The 18,187-nt window shown below is 34.6% G+C and overlaps 1 protein-coding gene across 1 annotated transcript; it reads right to left on the minus strand.

Annotated features, from left to right (window-relative positions):
• Positions 1–3,403: 3,403 nt before the first annotated feature.
• On the minus strand, positions 3,404–18,181 carry DCUN1D5 (defective in cullin neddylation 1 domain containing 5). The gene is made up of 8 exons (XM_085309032.1): positions 18,057–18,181; positions 15,484–15,575; positions 13,778–13,848; positions 13,326–13,417; positions 7,966–8,074; positions 7,756–7,860; positions 6,631–6,733; positions 3,404–5,850 (listed from the first exon to the last, which is right to left on the minus strand). Exons 1-8 carry the CDS (start codon positions 18,137–18,139, stop codon positions 5,795–5,797), a joined length of 711 nt encoding a protein of 236 aa, XP_085165158.1. The 5' UTR covers positions 18,140–18,181; the 3' UTR covers positions 3,404–5,794.
• Between the last annotated feature and the right edge of the window lie 6 nt (positions 18,182–18,187).

An 18,187-nucleotide genomic window follows, 5' to 3' on the forward strand; every position in this document is an offset into this window, starting at 1 on the left:
AYGCACAGACTATAGTTCTGCTCTTTATTGTCCGGTGGAGCCATAGGAGTTCATCACTTATACTCACTGCACCAGAAAGAACAGAATTTTGCCCAAGTTAAATGAATAAGTATGGAAATAATGTGAAAAAGTGGTAGGATTTTAGTGTATTTTATTTTCAAATATTTCCTGTTCTTCCCACTGTATGCCATGAAAGACTTATATTTCACATTATAGCAAAACCACAGTGTCAGGATCCATACCAGTTCCTTGGAACCTCAGCATTGGTCTTTATATTAYTACTTCATGCCTGATGCAAAAAACCAGAAATCTAGGAGAGAGTATTTTTTTTTTTTTTTTAAATGATTTATACATACGTGGAAGTAGAACCAATACCTCAGGTTACTACAGAAAAAGATAATAAATCAGGAACAAGTAATAGTTATGCAAAAGACCTACTCAGTATGCAACTAACATTGCTCTTTAAATTCTTGCTGTTTTCTTTGCAAAATTTAAGTTACTGTATTCTTAAGGAATAATAATTATTTATTTTTAGATGAATTCTGAATCATTCATTTGGGTATCTTGAACGGCAATTTTTCACATTTACATTGAAGTATTTTGGCCAGGTAGATGAGGTAAAATAACATTATAGGTTGAAGCTTACCATTTTTCTTTATAAACTGTACTGACTGAAAGGCATTACATCATAGGATAATAATATTTCATCTTTCTTTACATTGGAAAAATGATTTAGAGATAAGCAGTGATTTTTCTGAGTGCAAAAGATAATTTCATAGTAAGACGCTAATAGCTAGTAGGCTACAAATTATATCCACCATTAAATTGTTGTAATTTGAATTATCACAAAAGCCACAGAAAAGCTTTCTGAAACAATCTGATATTTAAAAAGTAAACCGTCTTTCTGCATTGGCACAGTTTCAAGAACCACTATAGCATAAGACATAACTAAAATTTTAGTGAAGAAGTAATTCAAAAGAAACRTGGTTGGAATGAACTTTGATCAAGAGAAAAGACTCAGATGATTAAATAAAATTCTGTCCACTATAAGGTCTATAAAATGGACAGACTAGCCTACATCTTCTGTCACTGTTATAATAGTGAGTTACTATTTAAAACTTTTGATTGAGAAATAAAGATAAGGAAATCTTAATATTTGGGAAATGACAGTCTGATTAACTATGATAAAGAGCATTTACATGCTCTAAGATAAAGCGTTACATTAAAGAATGTAACTAGGCATTTGGATAAAGTGATATACAAAATAATGATACATTATACCTACAATCTTTAATACACCTACCTACCTCCTTTCCCACAGAGAAAGGAGGAAATCCATTTCAACACTGAGCAGATAACACAGAAGATAAAGGTAAATGAAAAAATAGAATTGTTGCCATCTCTTACACATACAGATATGAGGTGCCTGTTTTGCATACAACTAAACATCCTGCTGTCTCCRGAGGACAGCAGGGACTTCACTATGAGAACTGGGTGAAACAAACTGTGGAGATGACAAAACTGCCTTGCTTTAGGACTGAGATGGATTGATGATCTCTGAACAGAGATAGGTGTCCTGAGGCAAGTATGGTACAGGACCTCAGCCACTAGAAATGCCTGCAGAACAAGCAGTAGCTGCAAGGTGACAGTGGCACTAACTCAAACAGGGCAGCAATGCCAGTTTTAATTCGTTCTGTGAAAAAAACAAATGGAAGAGTACACTAGAAAACACCATGTTCACCATGGCATTTCCTGAAAAAGGACRAATGATACAAGAGATGTAGGAGAAAAAAAGGTTCCTTCTCTTCTCATTAACATGCACTGCAACAGGTTTTTGGAACAGGCCTGATCCAATGAATAATTCATGCAAGTTAATTACTAGAACAGGTAAGTTCTATCAGCATCTAGTAACATGGAATAGTAATAACATCTAACAAACCAGAGTCAGGGATGCTGTTTACTTGTCTGATCCTAATTGAGATCAGGTTCTACTTTCTAAGGTAGACAGAGAAGCAAAGAACATTATTGAAGAGGGTTATATTAGAAATTAGACTGATCCATTTTGCAGTAATTAAGTCTCACAGTGATTAAGAACAATTATGTGTACACAAAAGAAAAGCTAAGAGGCAGCAAGACAAGAAGTTATCTGCCCTATTATGTAACACTTTTATTTGTCAYACTTAAAGCTAAACTTGTACAAGGTTGTACATTTTGCATTGAAAGAACTGTTCACTAGCTTAAAAAGAAATGAACAAAATACATCAGAAACATTAGTTAAACTTATGGTCCCTTTTATAATTTTTGTGTACTCAGTATCAATATATCAGCTCAAAGCTTTTGACAGATAGGAAAAAAATCTTAACAATTCAAATATAGACCACAGTGCCCTCTTTTGGACCATCTGCAATTGGTACCAAGTTTGTATCTGTATTAATCTCAAATGCAAAAATTAAATTCCACTATATAGAAATGTGAAATTATAGCCAAAGAATTAGCTCTTTAAATAGTAAAGATAAATTAGCTCAAAACTATACACATATATATATACACACACACGTATGTGTGTGTATGTATATGTATATATATATAGAGAGAGAGAGAGAGAGAGTTAAAGACAGAGGTAAACATACATGACTAATTTTTTTAAAAAATCACATTTTTACATAGAAGAAGTATTACATTTCAACCTACTAGTATGGCTTTTTCCACGAATAGATGACTGTTTTCAGGGTAAAATGAAAAACAAAACATTCCCTTTCAATTTAGTTGTCTTAAAAAAAAAAAAAAAGAAAAGAATTTAGCTATGTTGGAGAGAACTGGTATCAAGAAATGAAGATAAGATTTAAGTGAAGTTTATAACATCAAGATAGACACCACTATCATTTTGTTTTGGAAGACATTTCACCTTTGCTTTTATTATTCTTATAGCTGCAGCAGCATATTTCACTAGTGAACTTTCTACTTTTTAAAATATTGAAAATAAGGTATCACTTTTTTTTTAATTCAATAGACTGAAATAGACTTTAGCAAAGCAAAATTAAAATTCAAAGGCTGCAGAAAGCGTTTAGCTGAACTTGATTTGGGGATTCTGGCTTGTGGGTATGCACAAAACTAGAAGAAAAAAGAAGAAAAGCAGCTTTTGGCACTTATCCACAGTAAGCTGTAAAGTGGTTTAATAAAAGACACCTAATAAAAGTGACCAGCTCACAATGAAACTGTACAAGCCATTAGTTTACATTTAAACAATAAATCTGATTGCAGTTTTGAGCACAAAACATAACTTAAAATCCTATTTCATTCAAATTTGAAAAACTATATCGATTTTAAGTAGTTTACATACATTCATTCCCAAAGTTTTACAGTAACTGATGATTTTCAATCACACACACAACCAAGTCATAAATCCCTGAAACATGGATTTATTATAGCAATACTGATAAAACCTTAACAGAGATACAAATGATACATCACATAGTGTCCTATACCTTAACGGTAAGTACTTGACCACCTCAAATTGGTAGATGCATCACTCCTACTGTTAGACACTAATACCATCTTCTAGGACCAACCAGTTTAAATTGAATTCACAACAGTTCGCAATTATCTAAAAAAAAAGATGATTTTTTTTTTTTTAATCACACTATAAAGTGTTCAGCTTCTAACCTGTACTTCAAAATTTCTGGAAAGAGAATTTCCCAGTATAACAGGGACTAAACATTACTAAGCAGGGATAGCCATTGCAGTGAATTTTAGGAAGTCATTTCAGAATCAGTGCCCTTGCAATGATTTAGTATACAGTAGTATTTTCTTTGACCTAAGCTATTTGGTGCATTTTTATCCTGTGCATTTCAGAATCTTGCTCTATTAGTGGTTCTTGGGACTCTTGAGGTTACTCTTACTCTGGCACTGATTTTCTGTTTATACAGCAATTTCCAAATGAAAGGCACTCTTGTTAAGGGTGAAATCAATTATCAGCAATTCAAAGGGATAACTTGTAACATATTTAAGAGAACTGTTGCAGCTGACATGAGGTCTAAATGAAGTACTTTCTAAAGAAAGGCTGGAAAAATATTTAGTGCATGTTTACATGCACATAGACACTAACCATAGTACAAGCACAGCTATCTCAAAGTTTCTCAGCTGATTTCTGTTTCAATACTTTTTTTAACCACTGAGGCAAAACCAAACTTCCAATGTTCAACTGCACTATCCAGTGACTTGTAAAACTGCCCATGGATCACCGCTGACTGGCATTACCTCCTGCACCCTGAAGAGCAAGCTACTCTGAAGAGTAGCAAGAGCACTTCTCTCCAGTATAACAAGAATGTGGATGGATGCTACTACTTTGTCCCACTTCTTACTATTATTTCTTCCCTCCTCTCTCTCCTCACCCCTCCTTTTTCCTCACTGTGAAATAATTATTTATCTTGGGAATAAAGTTTTCCTTAAAGATGGAAAAACTCATGTTTGTTAGTCTGAAAAACAGATGTGCAAAACAGAAGTCATTTCCCTGAGGCAAAAGATCTTCAAGTCATGCCTAGCTTATATTGTCTATTTTTTTCTTCAAGCTTTTGAAATATTTGGCACACCAAGGCCTTAATAAGTGACTGGAGTCTCATGGCATTATCACAGTCTAATTAATATAATCATATAATAAAGTACAAGTTACAAATGCTTGTTCATCTCATTTTATTTCTTATTTCCCACATTTACTCATTAAAATCTCTTTCCTCCTCAAAAGTCACATTGTYCAAAGCCTCTTGGACAGGAAGGTAGAGAACAAACTTGTACTGCATTTAAAGGTTGCCACCAATACTGCATGCCTAAAAGGGCAACCACAGCAGTTATTGGACTCAATATATGAGTAACTGGGTTAAAATGTATCGCCTGTTATACACAGGTCAAATGTGTATGATTTGTCTCTTTTGGCCTTACATTATGCAATACTTCCACGGTGATTAAAAAAATCATGCTGTGAATACTTCCAGTCTAAAACACRTAAGAAGCAAAGCTAGCCTTGAAACCAAGTCTTTCCAGCTTTCCCTTTTAAAATATAAATTGCACTTTTTACACAAAGCAATTCAAAGTCTAAGTTGTAGTAAGAATTTGAAGCTGCCTTACTGTACCAAAGAATATTTATGCTAATCATCTGAAGTACAGGCAATTAGTTTCCAGCCATACTGCATATGCAGCCATATGCTCTATATCTTTCCGCTTTAAAAGTGTCTGCCATCAAATGCCATGCCACTGGGTGGGTATTGAACAGAAAAATGAATTTAAGGCCTTTATCTCCACAAGGAGCTGAAAACTGTGGCATAACTCATGACCAATACTTAATATGCAAATTTCAAAAATCAGTCATTCTTTCCAACATTTGTCGCAAAAGACAGTCATACCATCAGCAAGCAACAGTGCCAGTTAAGCATTTTTAAAGTCTCAAAAATTCCTAGCAAAGGGCACTTCTGAGAAAGATAATCTTAAAGATTTGGTTTTAAAAATAGACACCACACTCACATTCAAGGGACATTCTTCACTTTTAGGCCTTTGTCACAAGTCTGAATCTTTATTGTTCTGAAATAAATGCTATAAACATAAGACTCAAAACAAAAACTCCAACTTTCAGTCTCAGAAGAGGTGTGGTTCAATGCCCATATCACATGTAACAAGAAAACTTCCTTAGAAAAGGAAAAAAATTACTGTAAAGTCTTTCATAAGAATGAAAATGCAATCCTCATTAGTTTGTGTAGAGGTGGGCATCAAAAAAACGTTTGCATTTTCTTCCAAATTGTTCTTGCTATGACGCTTGACGAACTTTTTGCCATTCAACAAATTCATCCAGAAGTACGGGCCCTGCAAATGCATGAAACGGTTATATTTAAAAATGTCTTAAAAACCTGCTCTCTTAATATATGAAGATCAATCCATATGATCAAATAGTTAYGAAAACTCAGGAGATTGATTACAGTCACTTCAAACTAAAGGTGACAAAACACTACATGAATATGCTTTAAATGGAACTATGGAAAGAAAAAAAAAGTTCCTGACTTATTTGGCAGGTGAAGTGAACTACATAAAAACCTTAATAAGGTTATATCATAAACTGGAGCAAGTAATTCCTTTTTGCTAGAGTTTTAAAAGCTTTTAATTTTAAAAATTTTTAAAATTTTTAAAAATTTWAAAAAAATTAAACACAGAACAAGATCAGATGCCTGATGCAAACCAATTGTAATATAACTGATTAGCAGTCAGAGATGGGAGTTCRGAATCAATCATCTTCCAAGTACTGGCAGTTACACTACCTTATAATTTAAGAAGAATTGTGTATATATTACTGTAGAATGCGAGTTTGTGGGTAAGTCTATAGTTTCATATATCAAGTAGCTTGACTTGATCCTCACCTGACTAGAAGTTGGCAGAAGTATACCATCATACCACTGACATTACCAAAGTTACTCAGCCACTTTCAAWCAGCAGATGTTATCAGGACAGCTCTTCTAAGCATTGTTGAAGAAGAAATATTTTACACTTTAGAGTATTGTTTCTATTATGGGAGTTTAACATGCCCATATTTTGTGCATACTGAAAATATCAAAACAATAGTTGAATAAGCAAAATGTTATGTATACTTACATGCACCATCTTCATCATAGTTGCTAAGATCTGCATGGACAGTTCTGCTGAATTCTAACACATTGTACCACTGATCCTTGTTCATAACTCTATATTTCGATTGCTAGGGAAAATAATTTAAATTAAACATATTAAAATGTCAAAAGATATTTGATAGTTTCTGGCTTCTCTTGCATCATTGTGAGTCAATTCCTAACAAACAACTTAATGAATAATATCTGCTGTTTATTTCCTTGGTTTTCCAATTTTGAGACTACACAATATACATACTGCCACAGTTCTGAAATGGTTAAACAATTTCTTGGAAGAAAATCATAAAAAAAATAGAATACCAGGGAATACAGATGTCACTACTCAAACTTCAAGAACTGGTAATTTTCATCTTGCTCTAAACTGGAGCATGCTCAGCTCAGATACATTTCCAGAATGATCAGTTACAGAATCTTTTCTCCAGGCTACAGATATAGTGTGATCACATTGCTTCATTGCACTGATTTGAAGCCAGGGAACAGTCTCTAGCCTAGCATGCTCTAGAGTCCAGCTAAACATATCCACATTGCTGCTTACAAATCACTTGCAGATCTAAATGTTCTATAGATAACCAGAGTTCACGATACCTACAGATTGTATCTATGTAGATCACATCTACCTTTCAAGGGAAACACTGYGGTCACATGGTGCAGCAGCAAGAGTTAATGAGGCAGATAAAAGTATTTGTGCTGGCTCATGAGCAATGTAGGTACATACACATTAAAGGAAAACATCAGCACAATTTCCTCCTCGCAGACAATCCTGAAAGGTCACCTTAATACAGGCTCAAGGCAAACTTCAAATTCAGCACAGATATAGCTGAAGAAAGTACTAGGGCTCTAATATTCAATTCTAGGTTCTTTTACAGCCTGATAATGATGAAATTTTAGCTGCCTTTGATGACAGAAGTCAGGGCAAGAGGAAGGTGGAGGCAAAGAAGGCTTTCTGTGATACCTACAAGAATATCACATAAGGATGCCAACCAGGGAAAAAGCAGCATTATAGATAAATTCATGAGCAAAATGCAACAAACTTTGAAACTTTTCATAGAACAGGCCAGTAAGCTATTTTTCAGAAAGTCAAGGAAATATGTACCTCCAGATATTGGTAAAATACTGAAAACAGTGGCCAAGTTCTTCCAAGTAGAAGAGCTAACATGGATTTTGCAGTATCAATATCAAGGCTTCGCTGGTCTTTATCCTAAGATTAAATAAACATAAAGAAAGCATAAATAACCCTTGAATGCACATTCAATGTGTGAATGTACACATGAAAAAAAGAACTCTAATATTCCACGAGTCTTACCCTTGCAAAATCAAAGGCATATCTGTAGATATTCTTAAAGGATGAAATGTCATTCAATTGTGACCGTAAGAAGTCAAATTTACTCTGTAATTTTTCTGTACAGTCACACCTTCAAATAAAGAAAAAACAATGTTAGATGCTTGAAATAAAATTTATGCACAGTGAAAACAATGCCAAGAAATGTAAAAAAACTGAAAGTTACCAAAATGCCATTGTCAATTTTACAGAGGAATACTACTATGAAGTRACTTCAATAACATTGAACATGCTCAACATTTGCAACTTAGTGAAGTGATGAATGTTTGGATTCCATAAGCAAGATAAAAAAAAAAAAATCTATCAGCTACACAATACAAAGTCTCTGCTTTTTATTTCTCAGGTATTCTTTTCATGCCATACTCTACAATTTTTATTTATGCCTAGCAATATGTTATCTTTCAATTATTCCATAAGTTTGAAGAAAACAGTATTCAGCATGTTTGAAGGTGACAAAAATCAGGGCTCCATGTTATATTCCTCTGCACAAAAAGAACTTTCAGGATTGTACATATTCATGAGTTGTAGGGCTAAGAAGGCACTGTGCAAAACTTACTGAAGTTTGCTAGCATTTTACAATTAATAAATACAAGCTCTAATAAGCCTATCACTTGGACTAATCAGTAGCTGTTCAATTGAAAAGTCATTTGTTGTATAGCAGATTTACAGGTCTACCTGTTGATACGATAATCCTTTGGTAAAAAGGCTCATAGCTTTTTACCTATTTTACTTAGAAAGGATTTTTGTTTCCAGATAGAAAATATGTTAGATTAATCCACACTGGTACAGGAGAATGTAATCAACACATGAAAATCCTCCAGGAAAGACTCACTTGAAAGAACAGTTGTTATATCACATTTTGTTCTTTTAATATAATGGTTGCTTTGAATCAAAACAAAAACAAAACTCTGAAATCCTTCACTTCAAAACATTACATCTTGCCCTGTATCCTGTGTGACAGGAGTAACACTTTGGGAAGTACAGAGAAGGCATACACAGGTACTTTCTTTGGTATAGATGGCAGCCTTCTGGCAGTCTGCCCTTCAGTGAATCGTTTCCCTCTGTGTGTGTAATAGCTCCTTATGGACTTTTTACAGAATCCTAAAGAAAAGGACTTCAGAAGTATTGCAGTACATGTTGCTAAGATGCTGTTCTCTGCCCACAGCCAGTACTTCTTATTTCTAAGWTTGCTAGTTGCCTCTCTGCCTCTGAGCAGTTGTGACATTGGAAACGTAGCTTGGGCTAAGATCTTGTAAAACTGCTAATAAAAATAACTGTTAATAAAACTATTAGCTAATTAGGTTGCATACTTAAAGGACAGGAATATATTTTATGATAATTCATGAAGTTGAAAACAAGTTTTGTTCATTAAGCTTAGAATACATTTACAGTCCTAAAAATACTTTTTTTTTTTGTCTTCAGCCACCTAATTGGCAGCTAACAGTATACCTAACAGTTTAATGAATATAATGAGATGTCATTACAGCAAATCTATCTTTCCTTTCTATGTTCAAACCTTTGTAGGGCAACAACATCCTCCTCTGTTCYTGAAGACAACTGCCTATCAAGCACAATCTAAATGCTTATGCTGTTAGTATGCTGATGAATTACATAAACTACTTACATAAACTGAAGTGGGTTTACCACACATTCTGCCAAATACGACCTGATCACTGAACGTACCATGGATACACACACTGCAATATATTTACATTTCCTAAAATACTTTAAATTTATAATTATTTGATGTTTTAATAAAGTCYACACTAAAACTGCTATCATTGTCTATTATATTAGTGGCTATATATATTACAATGCAGTAGCCATGATCTTGGCAAGGTTGGTATGAAAATGTGCCAATTACCAAGTCTTAATATTCTTGAGCTATTTCAGTCTATTTAAAATTAATCAAATAAAATTTTATCACTCAAAATTAATCCACCAAATACAAACAGAAAAACATCACTGAGGCCTGATGTAGGAATATAGTTTACTTGCATAAAACAAAGCCACTTAAGACATTCCCACACCTGACAATGGATTCTCTCCTTCCCACTAGGGTGTTAAGAAGCTGTCAAATTTCTCCTTTACAGAAATCTAGCTGTTTGTGTGGCTGCACTGTAAACAACATGACTGAACTTTTCAATACTTTGTTAGAAAGATTATTTTAAGTATTTATTTTCTCTTTTTTTTAAACGTAGGACACTTTCTAATTAGAACATGTGAAATGACAGCAAACTGCTGTACAGAAGTTAGAACAGAAATGAAAGGGAAGAAAGGGAATAATAGGCAGAAAGATTCAAAAGTTGAAAAGGAGCTGGTATTAGCTTATAGCTAAAACAATATTTAGCAACTCAAATACATTTTTAGTAATTCTGCAAACAGCAGAAGTTACAAAATCTGCTTTCCTGCCTCTGTATGTGGCTTCTCTTGAACTTACAAATATAATTGAGATTATGATGCTARCTTTCCCTCAGCTGGAATCTAATTTGGTTCTCTCTACTTTACCTAGCCACTCATTTTCAAAACAATTTTATACGCAGTAACTTTTAAAAGCTCAATCTTCCTGTAAAATTTGGCTCAAATGCCAAAGGCCAAAACTTAACCAGAGGGAAGTGCCCAGACACCAGCACTCTGACAGTACAGTTGCATAAGCTTCACTTCCTTCCACACTAAGTTGTTTGTTTGTAATTATCTGGTTCAAACAATGACTTGTGTRGTATTTAAGAAAATTCGAAATTTTAATCCTTTTTTCTTCACTTCAGTTGTAAAGAGGCAGTTCTTCTTTGCAGGTCTACAAAGACCACAATCGATAAATATATGAGCATGTTTAATCTCCCTTAACTTAGATATGTGAAATTAAAGATTCAGCTTCAAGTTAATCACCTCCCACTTCCTTTAAGGTAAATATAGATAAGCAATCACTGCCCAAGAGGTATTCATTTCATCCTAATGAAGTGTCTAAAATAGCTGAAAAACTGCCCAATACTAGTTTCTCTGCTGACTATGAACGGTGTTTCAGGTGATTAATTTAGACAACCAGCTTTTATATATGTAAAAGGTAAGATTCACCCAATTTAACAGAGTATACTAGAAATTTGAGTTGCAAAGTGTTTAAGTGGTAGAAAAACTTCTACCTTCTACTGCGTGATCAATCTTAGTTTTGACAATATATACACCTTATCACATTTATTTTTCTCCTCTTCTCTAAAGGAGTTCAGCATATCAAAAACATGCAAAAAAGAGGAAGGATTTCACTTCAAAACTCAGGCACTAGACTGTTAGTATCTGTAGTTAGAGATAGCTTAAATGTTCCCATTTATTTTCTTATAGCTAAGCTTTAGATGTTCCCATTATAATTAGTAGAGATGTAACCAGCCAAGTCTGAAGAGCAATTCAGATGACAAACCAGTATATATGTGCCTTAGGGTAAACAGAGTATCTCCCTAGGCTCTACTGCATCGACAGTTCTCCACAGCTTTCAGTAAGAGCTTAAGAAAGCCAGCTCTTGCATACCATACGTTTAGGCATCTTACTAAATCCCATACAATCCTGTTAATACAACTACATGTWTTTCACCTATTTTGAAATAAGGATTCTGTGATATAAATCAGACTTAAAACACATACTGGGCTTTTATTACATTAATGTCATTTCTTCATGCAAAATTAAAAAGGAAACTGCTGTGCAGAGATGTAATAGTACTCTGTTGCTCTTGGAGTATAAACTCTTGTCTTTCAAAACTTCAGTCTAACCTTTCAAACAGGAACTAGATTCCCATATCCCAGATGAAATCCCATATTAGGGCTCTCCCTTCCCAGTAAGCCCAAACAGCACAAGTCTACAGACTTAAGTTCTCTTTTCAGGCCGATGGCTTTAGAATTTTCTTCTGTGAGTGTCACTGCTTCATCTAGATGCTTAGACTGTTATTATATCGTACTCTTTGGAGGCAAAAGATAGAGATTTTTAACTGTTTTGGGCTTAAGCAGGTGATTGAATCACAAATCTGTTTATACAAAAAAAAAGTGTAACATTACCACGTTTTCTATCTTAAATATATTTAGTTATAACATGACCAGCTTTATTTTTTAGAAAATTATTTCTAATCTTAGCATATTATTGGACAGAGTAAGTCTGTAGCGTTGGCTCTGAAGAGCTGTCAAATTTCATACATCTTCATKTTTTAGTGCTTGCTAAGCTGACTGGCCTTTGAGAGCTTCCAGTTTAGCATAAAAATTTGAATACTTCAGAGAAGTGAACCAACTATACCCATTCACTGCAGCTAAAAATTTACACACCCAGACTGATTTTACTCTGGGTCTGTGCACCTAGAATTTAATCTCTGAAGTCCTGAACTTCAGGCAATTGAATCTTTCCAGCTCTTAATAAGTTATAGAACTTTTAACAGTCACAAAGCAATCTAGGCATCCCTYGGAAGCCTACTTCTAAATCAAGTAAGATTTGCACAGAAGCTGGACCAGACTCACTTCCTCAGCAGTCATAGATAAATAAACGGTAGTTGCCTATAATAATCCTCCAAATCTAGTCACAACTCTTTAGACAAATATATGCCAAGCTTAAGGGTCAAATCAGCCCCTCTTTCCCAGCACACTGTAGGTCCCTGACATTTTTAATATTCAATGCATCAATATTATAACAAGTCACCTTTAAAACAGTCATGTTATCTTGATGTACCATGAAAAGTTTCACTAATAACAAAGTAAACAGAAATTAATGATTTAATCAAGCCTCAGCAAAAGCTAATTAAGAATTCCATTAAGGAAATCACATCTTAAGCAGAGTGCTATCCTATCAGAAATTCCTACAAACGGTAGGATACGAGAGTCAAAGGCAGCAATTTATATTTTGAAAATTTTGAAGTGTTATTTAATCTAAGCACCAAGTGTTGCTGCTGATCTGTATCTAATAAATAATAGTAATAATAATAGTAATAATTTCAGTCTTCATCTATAAAACAACAAAAAACTCATCACTTTCTAGAATACCCATACTAAGATATGCTTTTGGGTATCTATAAATCTACTTATTTATGTTCACTAACTAGAGTGACATTTTAAAATATCTTTTCTAAGAAAAAAATCCCTAAATTTGATGTATTAAGTTAAACATTATTACTGTAGCAAATCCATCACATTAACAACTTGATAAAAACAGTAGCTACTTCAAGTTGGTGACTAAGACTAGACCTAAAGGCAAGAGCCTTTATGTTACTCCCAATTAACAAGCAACTAGGAACAAAAATAATTTAGCTACTGGTTCAAACAAATTTGAACATTCTATTATATATGTAAAAAAACACTTACTGTAATGAGGTCATCCCCTTTAACCATTCTTCCTTGGTAAAAAATCCCATGCTTTCAGCCTCTAGCTTCCAGGCTAAAACTAACATAATAATCTAGAAGAGGAAAAAAAAGAAAAGTGGGATGGCGCAGGGAGGGGAGGACAAAAAGAAGCCAGTATGTAAGAAGAAAATATTAAAACAAAAGGCTGATTTCTAGACATCTATTACYAATTATGTCAATAAAGATATCAGTCAGTAATTTAGTTGTGTGCAATTTCCCCCTTAAATTTCTGAAGATGTAGTATCACTATGCTAAAAATAAAAACAATTGATGTATCCAGTTGAAATCTTGCAAAGCTCCTAAAAGCTGGAAAATATACAATTCTTTGCTTACTGAGATTAGAGTTTTATGTAAAACTAAATCTAATCTAACAATTCCTTTAAAGTGTTATTAGTATCCCACAAGAAACCTACATTTTCAGGCTCAACACCAATGTCTTCACAGAACTTTTCCATTCCTTCCGGCCCCACAACTTCATCAGGACCTTCAAAACCAAAAAGGAATCAGAATGAAATGTAAGTGATGTTTGAATTCTGTGCAAGGGTTACATGTAAACAAAAGTTAGACTACATTTTGTACCAGCTATCTTTAAAAATAACCCAACTGAATTAAAGTTTTAAGCAGTTTGAGTTAGAATGCAGCTAACATAGAAACTACGATATGAAAACACCTGTACCACATATGAAGTGGTGCTATGAGCTAAAAAAATAAAACCAAACTTTCATGCTATGAATGGCCTCCCCACAACAGCACACAAGCTGGCTTAGTTTGCTTAAATGAGTTTTTGTAAGCCTGTAGTGAGCTTTATATTATCATAGCTAAATTATAACAACAGTCAATTGGTTTTAAGATGACTTAGGCATCTATACACTACACTGAAGTTACTGTATCATAATGTCTTTCAAATATCTTTTTTTTTTATTTGACCACAAAAAACCCCATTCCATCTGTGTTGGTGTTACAGGTATTATTCTTATCCTTAAATATTGTTAACATTAGGGGTTAGCACTAACATAGCAGAGGATGAGTCTTCAARTAAGTTTTTTAAATAATTTTTTCCTCATATTACTTAGTACGATAAAGAAAAAAWCCCCAAAATGCTAAGCACATTAAAYACACAGAAGGTAGAAGAAAAGCTTATGACTAAAATGGAGATAACTTGATTAGGATGACAGTAGTTAGTGTTATACTGTCACTTCTCCATTTTAGTACAAAGATGTCCTCCAAAAAGCATTAAAACTAGCATACTTAAGAAGTGCATACAGATATGCTGCAGTTCACCCACCAAATTGTTCCTGTGAATCTCTCTTTGSCTTCATGGGTGAACCCACTCCAGAAATGACTCCTACTGGGAGTCATTTATTAATATATTYATAATAATCATATATTATTAGAATGCCTGCTGATGTGCTATTTTGATTCATCCTGGATAAATATGTTAACATGATTATCATTGTAAAAGGTAAAGGCTGTATTTTCTGAATTAACATACTTACTTTTTTGGGCAGATTCTGCTACTTGTATACAAATAATAGACTGTTCAATATATTCTAAAAACACATTGAGTATTTATTGATGTTATCCATTACTTCAGTAGCAACTGCCATTTATTTAAAAGACACTATTTCTAACACTTAAATGAAACATTGTTATTTGGGTATCAAAAATGTTGGGACAGATTCTCATATAGTAAAATAGTACATGTATCTTTAWTAAAGTTTTGCAAGAGAAAAAAAACAAGAGACTTGAATCATGAACTACTTCATTATCCTTCCAGTTTTATTATAAACAAAGTCTATGTAGAGTAGGTAAATAAAATACTATCTAAGCTATCTTTCCCTGTCTCAATTCATTTTAATTGGTTTTCCTCAAATCAAGAAGCAGAATTATTTATCTCATTCAGCACTGCTTACAAGGCAATATCAGTTATTTTAAAGAAACCTACAGTAAATTATAAAGTGCAAAGTGAAAAAGAAAGTGTGCAAAAGAATAGGTAGAGAATTTAGTGGTAAAAACTGTATTAATTTTAGTGCATGGAATAATGATATATTATGTCTACACCACTTTGAAAAAGCAAAACACAAATAACATTTGTCTTTGTGAGTGCATTACATATTACCTGCATATTCATAAAACCAAGCTAGGCACTTCTTGCTTGAAAAATGTTCCTCTCCACTTATTACTTTACCAGAGGCTTGTGATCTGCAATAGCTTATAGAAACAGAAGAATAACCACAGTGTTATTTTMAATATGAGAAATGGGAAATAAGTTAATTTAGTTTGAACTAGAATTGAAATCCAAATGGCTTATTACTATGTAGGCTGTTTCATGAAGTCAACACACAAACAATGAAGCTAAAATTGTCAAGGGGCAACTGTGTGTCATAATACTTCAATGCTTGTTCATGTAATGAAAGGATTGTATTCCAAGTTAATTTTTATGATCTAATTTATCATAACTATTACCTTTTTTGAAATGTAGAAGTACGCTTACCTTGTAGATATCAAAAAAAAAAAAAAATCCACACACAGATGGTCAAAGTATTACTACACAGTAATTTAAGTGCCAGCTTATCTACTTATATTTACATATGCAGGCGTTAGGTGTCTAATAAGCAGCCTGATCTTCAGGAACGCTGAATATGCACAAATTCCACTTAGGTCAACAGAAGCTGTTGAGTTTGACATATCTGAAAGTTAGGCTGTTTATATTTAAGCATCCAGACCTGGGATGAAAATTCAGCCAATTTGTTTACATTAAACATGTAGTTACATCTCTGTAAATTCTGTAGATGTTCAGGGATGGTTGCTATTCATTCAAGAGTCGAGCAGTTAACATGCAATCCGTTAAAGATCAAAACTGCTCAGCACACACAACCTAACCCTACTGACTTCATTATGAGGCATACAACCCAGTTTACCTAGGAAGAGAATTTATATCATTTGTCATTTTTTGAAAGAACACATAAAATAATGGTTTTCTTCAAGCAAAAGTYAAAAATGATATGAAAACATTTCTAGTCAGTAAGGAATTTTAGCACCTTTACAATACACACCCCTCCCAAATACAAATGACATTTTTAGGACATGCTAAGATTACTTCTAAGAATAAGACAAAAATTAACTGTACGAGAAGATTAACAATTATGTAGCCCCTACATGGGGGAATGAATATAGAACAGAAGAACAGTTCAACTTTGAGAGATTCTGAACAAATATCCAATGCGTTGCTTTAAGCTTCACTGGGAAAGCAATGTTTAAGATGAAGCCTTACACTTTATTTGCAGCTCTCATCATGTACAACAGACAAACATCTATTAAATTAACATTAAAAATCACAAGTTGCTAACAAAACAAAGCCATACAAAGCCATGTTGTTTGCTGGTTTTTATCCAGTTTAATATATTTAGTTGTAATCATTGGATTTATTAAAGAATGAGCCCTATATTAGGAATACTCATTATTAACATTTTGTGATTAGCTACTACAGACTATTTATGTCGCAGTTTTTGCCAATGACTAGTTTCTTGTAGAGCCTTTTTTTTTTTTTTGAAGGAGCTTTCAAAAAAGTTTTTAAAAGTCAGAACAAATCAAGATGATAAAATTTTGGTGACCAGTGGTCAAAAAAGATGAACTGAAACTGGAACAGATGCGCAGAAGCACTATGATGAGCAGGGAAACTGAAAGCCTACCTTTCAGTATACAAACCAGAAGAACTTAGCGTGTCAATTTAACARAACAAAATATCCAAAGAGACTTAAGTGCTCTCTCCAAATACACTCATGAAGTGCATCTATGAGGAAGAAGTACTATACAAAGGATAGTACTGGCAGAAGAACAGTTATTAAMTGGTCAAAAGTAAATTTACACTGAAATTAAGAGATCACTAACTACTGCAAAGTGAGCTGTGGAACAGTTATGCAAAAGGAACAGTCACGACAAAATGACTAAACTCATGGTCAACCTGAGAGAAAAACCATATGATAAGGTTTCTGGCAACAACYGTTCCTGCAGTAATGGTTTGGTAAGTCCTTTCCACTCTTATGTCCTTAGGATCTTTGTCATAACTACTATTTTACTGATAAATAAAATTCTAACAGCTATAAAAAGGTATGCATTTCCCTTAGGGAAGTTACACTGGAAGCTCCTGCTACACTATATTAATGTTTTATCATTCTAAGGCAATTTTGAGGTATCAAGGTATGAGCAATCTCATCTGTTCTCTTTATGAGAGTTGATGAACAAGATGCTTTATATTCCTGCAATTATTACTGAGATCTGCCTTAATTTTATTTTGAAGCATGCTGACCTCCTCTTCCACTTCACTGTGTAAAATACAGTTTTTCATAGCCACCGAGCATGGGTAACCTCAGAAATCTAGAGGAGCAGCCCACACAGAGCCAGAGGCTGGGAGGAGTAAGGGGACCAACGCGGGCTTGGCCCCGCCTGTGTAACGAGAGGCAGCAACAAGATCAGGAAATGGGAGCAGTTCTGTAACGTCTCTGCCCGCGGCTTTCGGGGAACGAGCCAAACGCCGAGGCTGCGGCCCGCAAGGCCCGCACCCCCCGGCAGCGCCCGAACTCCCGGCTCGGCGCTGCACGAGCGGCCCCGGCCGCCGCACAGGGCGACACGCGCAGCGGAGCCTCCGCACGGCCGCGGCCCGGCGCCGCCGCCCGCCGGGCGAGACGGTACCTGCCGAGTTTGCATTTCTTGAGGCCGGTCTCGTCCGCCGCCGCCGCCGCCCCCGAGGATTTTCTCTTTTTCTTTACCGGCATCGTCCCGCCTCGGGGCGGGGCCCGCCCCGCTGCCGGGGCCCTCGGCCG

This window comes from Rhea americana, unplaced genomic scaffold, assembly GCF_003343005.1.
Source record: "Rhea americana isolate MKP2758 unplaced genomic scaffold, rheAme1 scaffold_29, whole genome shotgun sequence".
In the NCBI taxonomy this organism is placed as follows: Eukaryota; Metazoa; Chordata; class Aves; order Rheiformes; family Rheidae; genus Rhea; species Rhea americana.

Coding starts and splice junctions, on each gene's coding strand:
- DCUN1D5 (XM_085309032.1), bottom strand. CDS start 18,139: ATGCCGGTAAAGAAAAAGAGAAAATCCTCGGGGGCGGCGGCGGCGGCG. Junction 13,418..13,777: donor TTGGTGTTGAGCCTGAAAAT/GTAGGTTTCTTG, acceptor TTCCTCTTCTAG/ATTATTATGTTAGTTTTAGC. Junction 7,861..7,965: donor ATGCCTTTGATTTTGCAAGG/GTAAGACTCGTG, acceptor ATTTAATCTTAG/GATAAAGACCAGCGAAGCCT.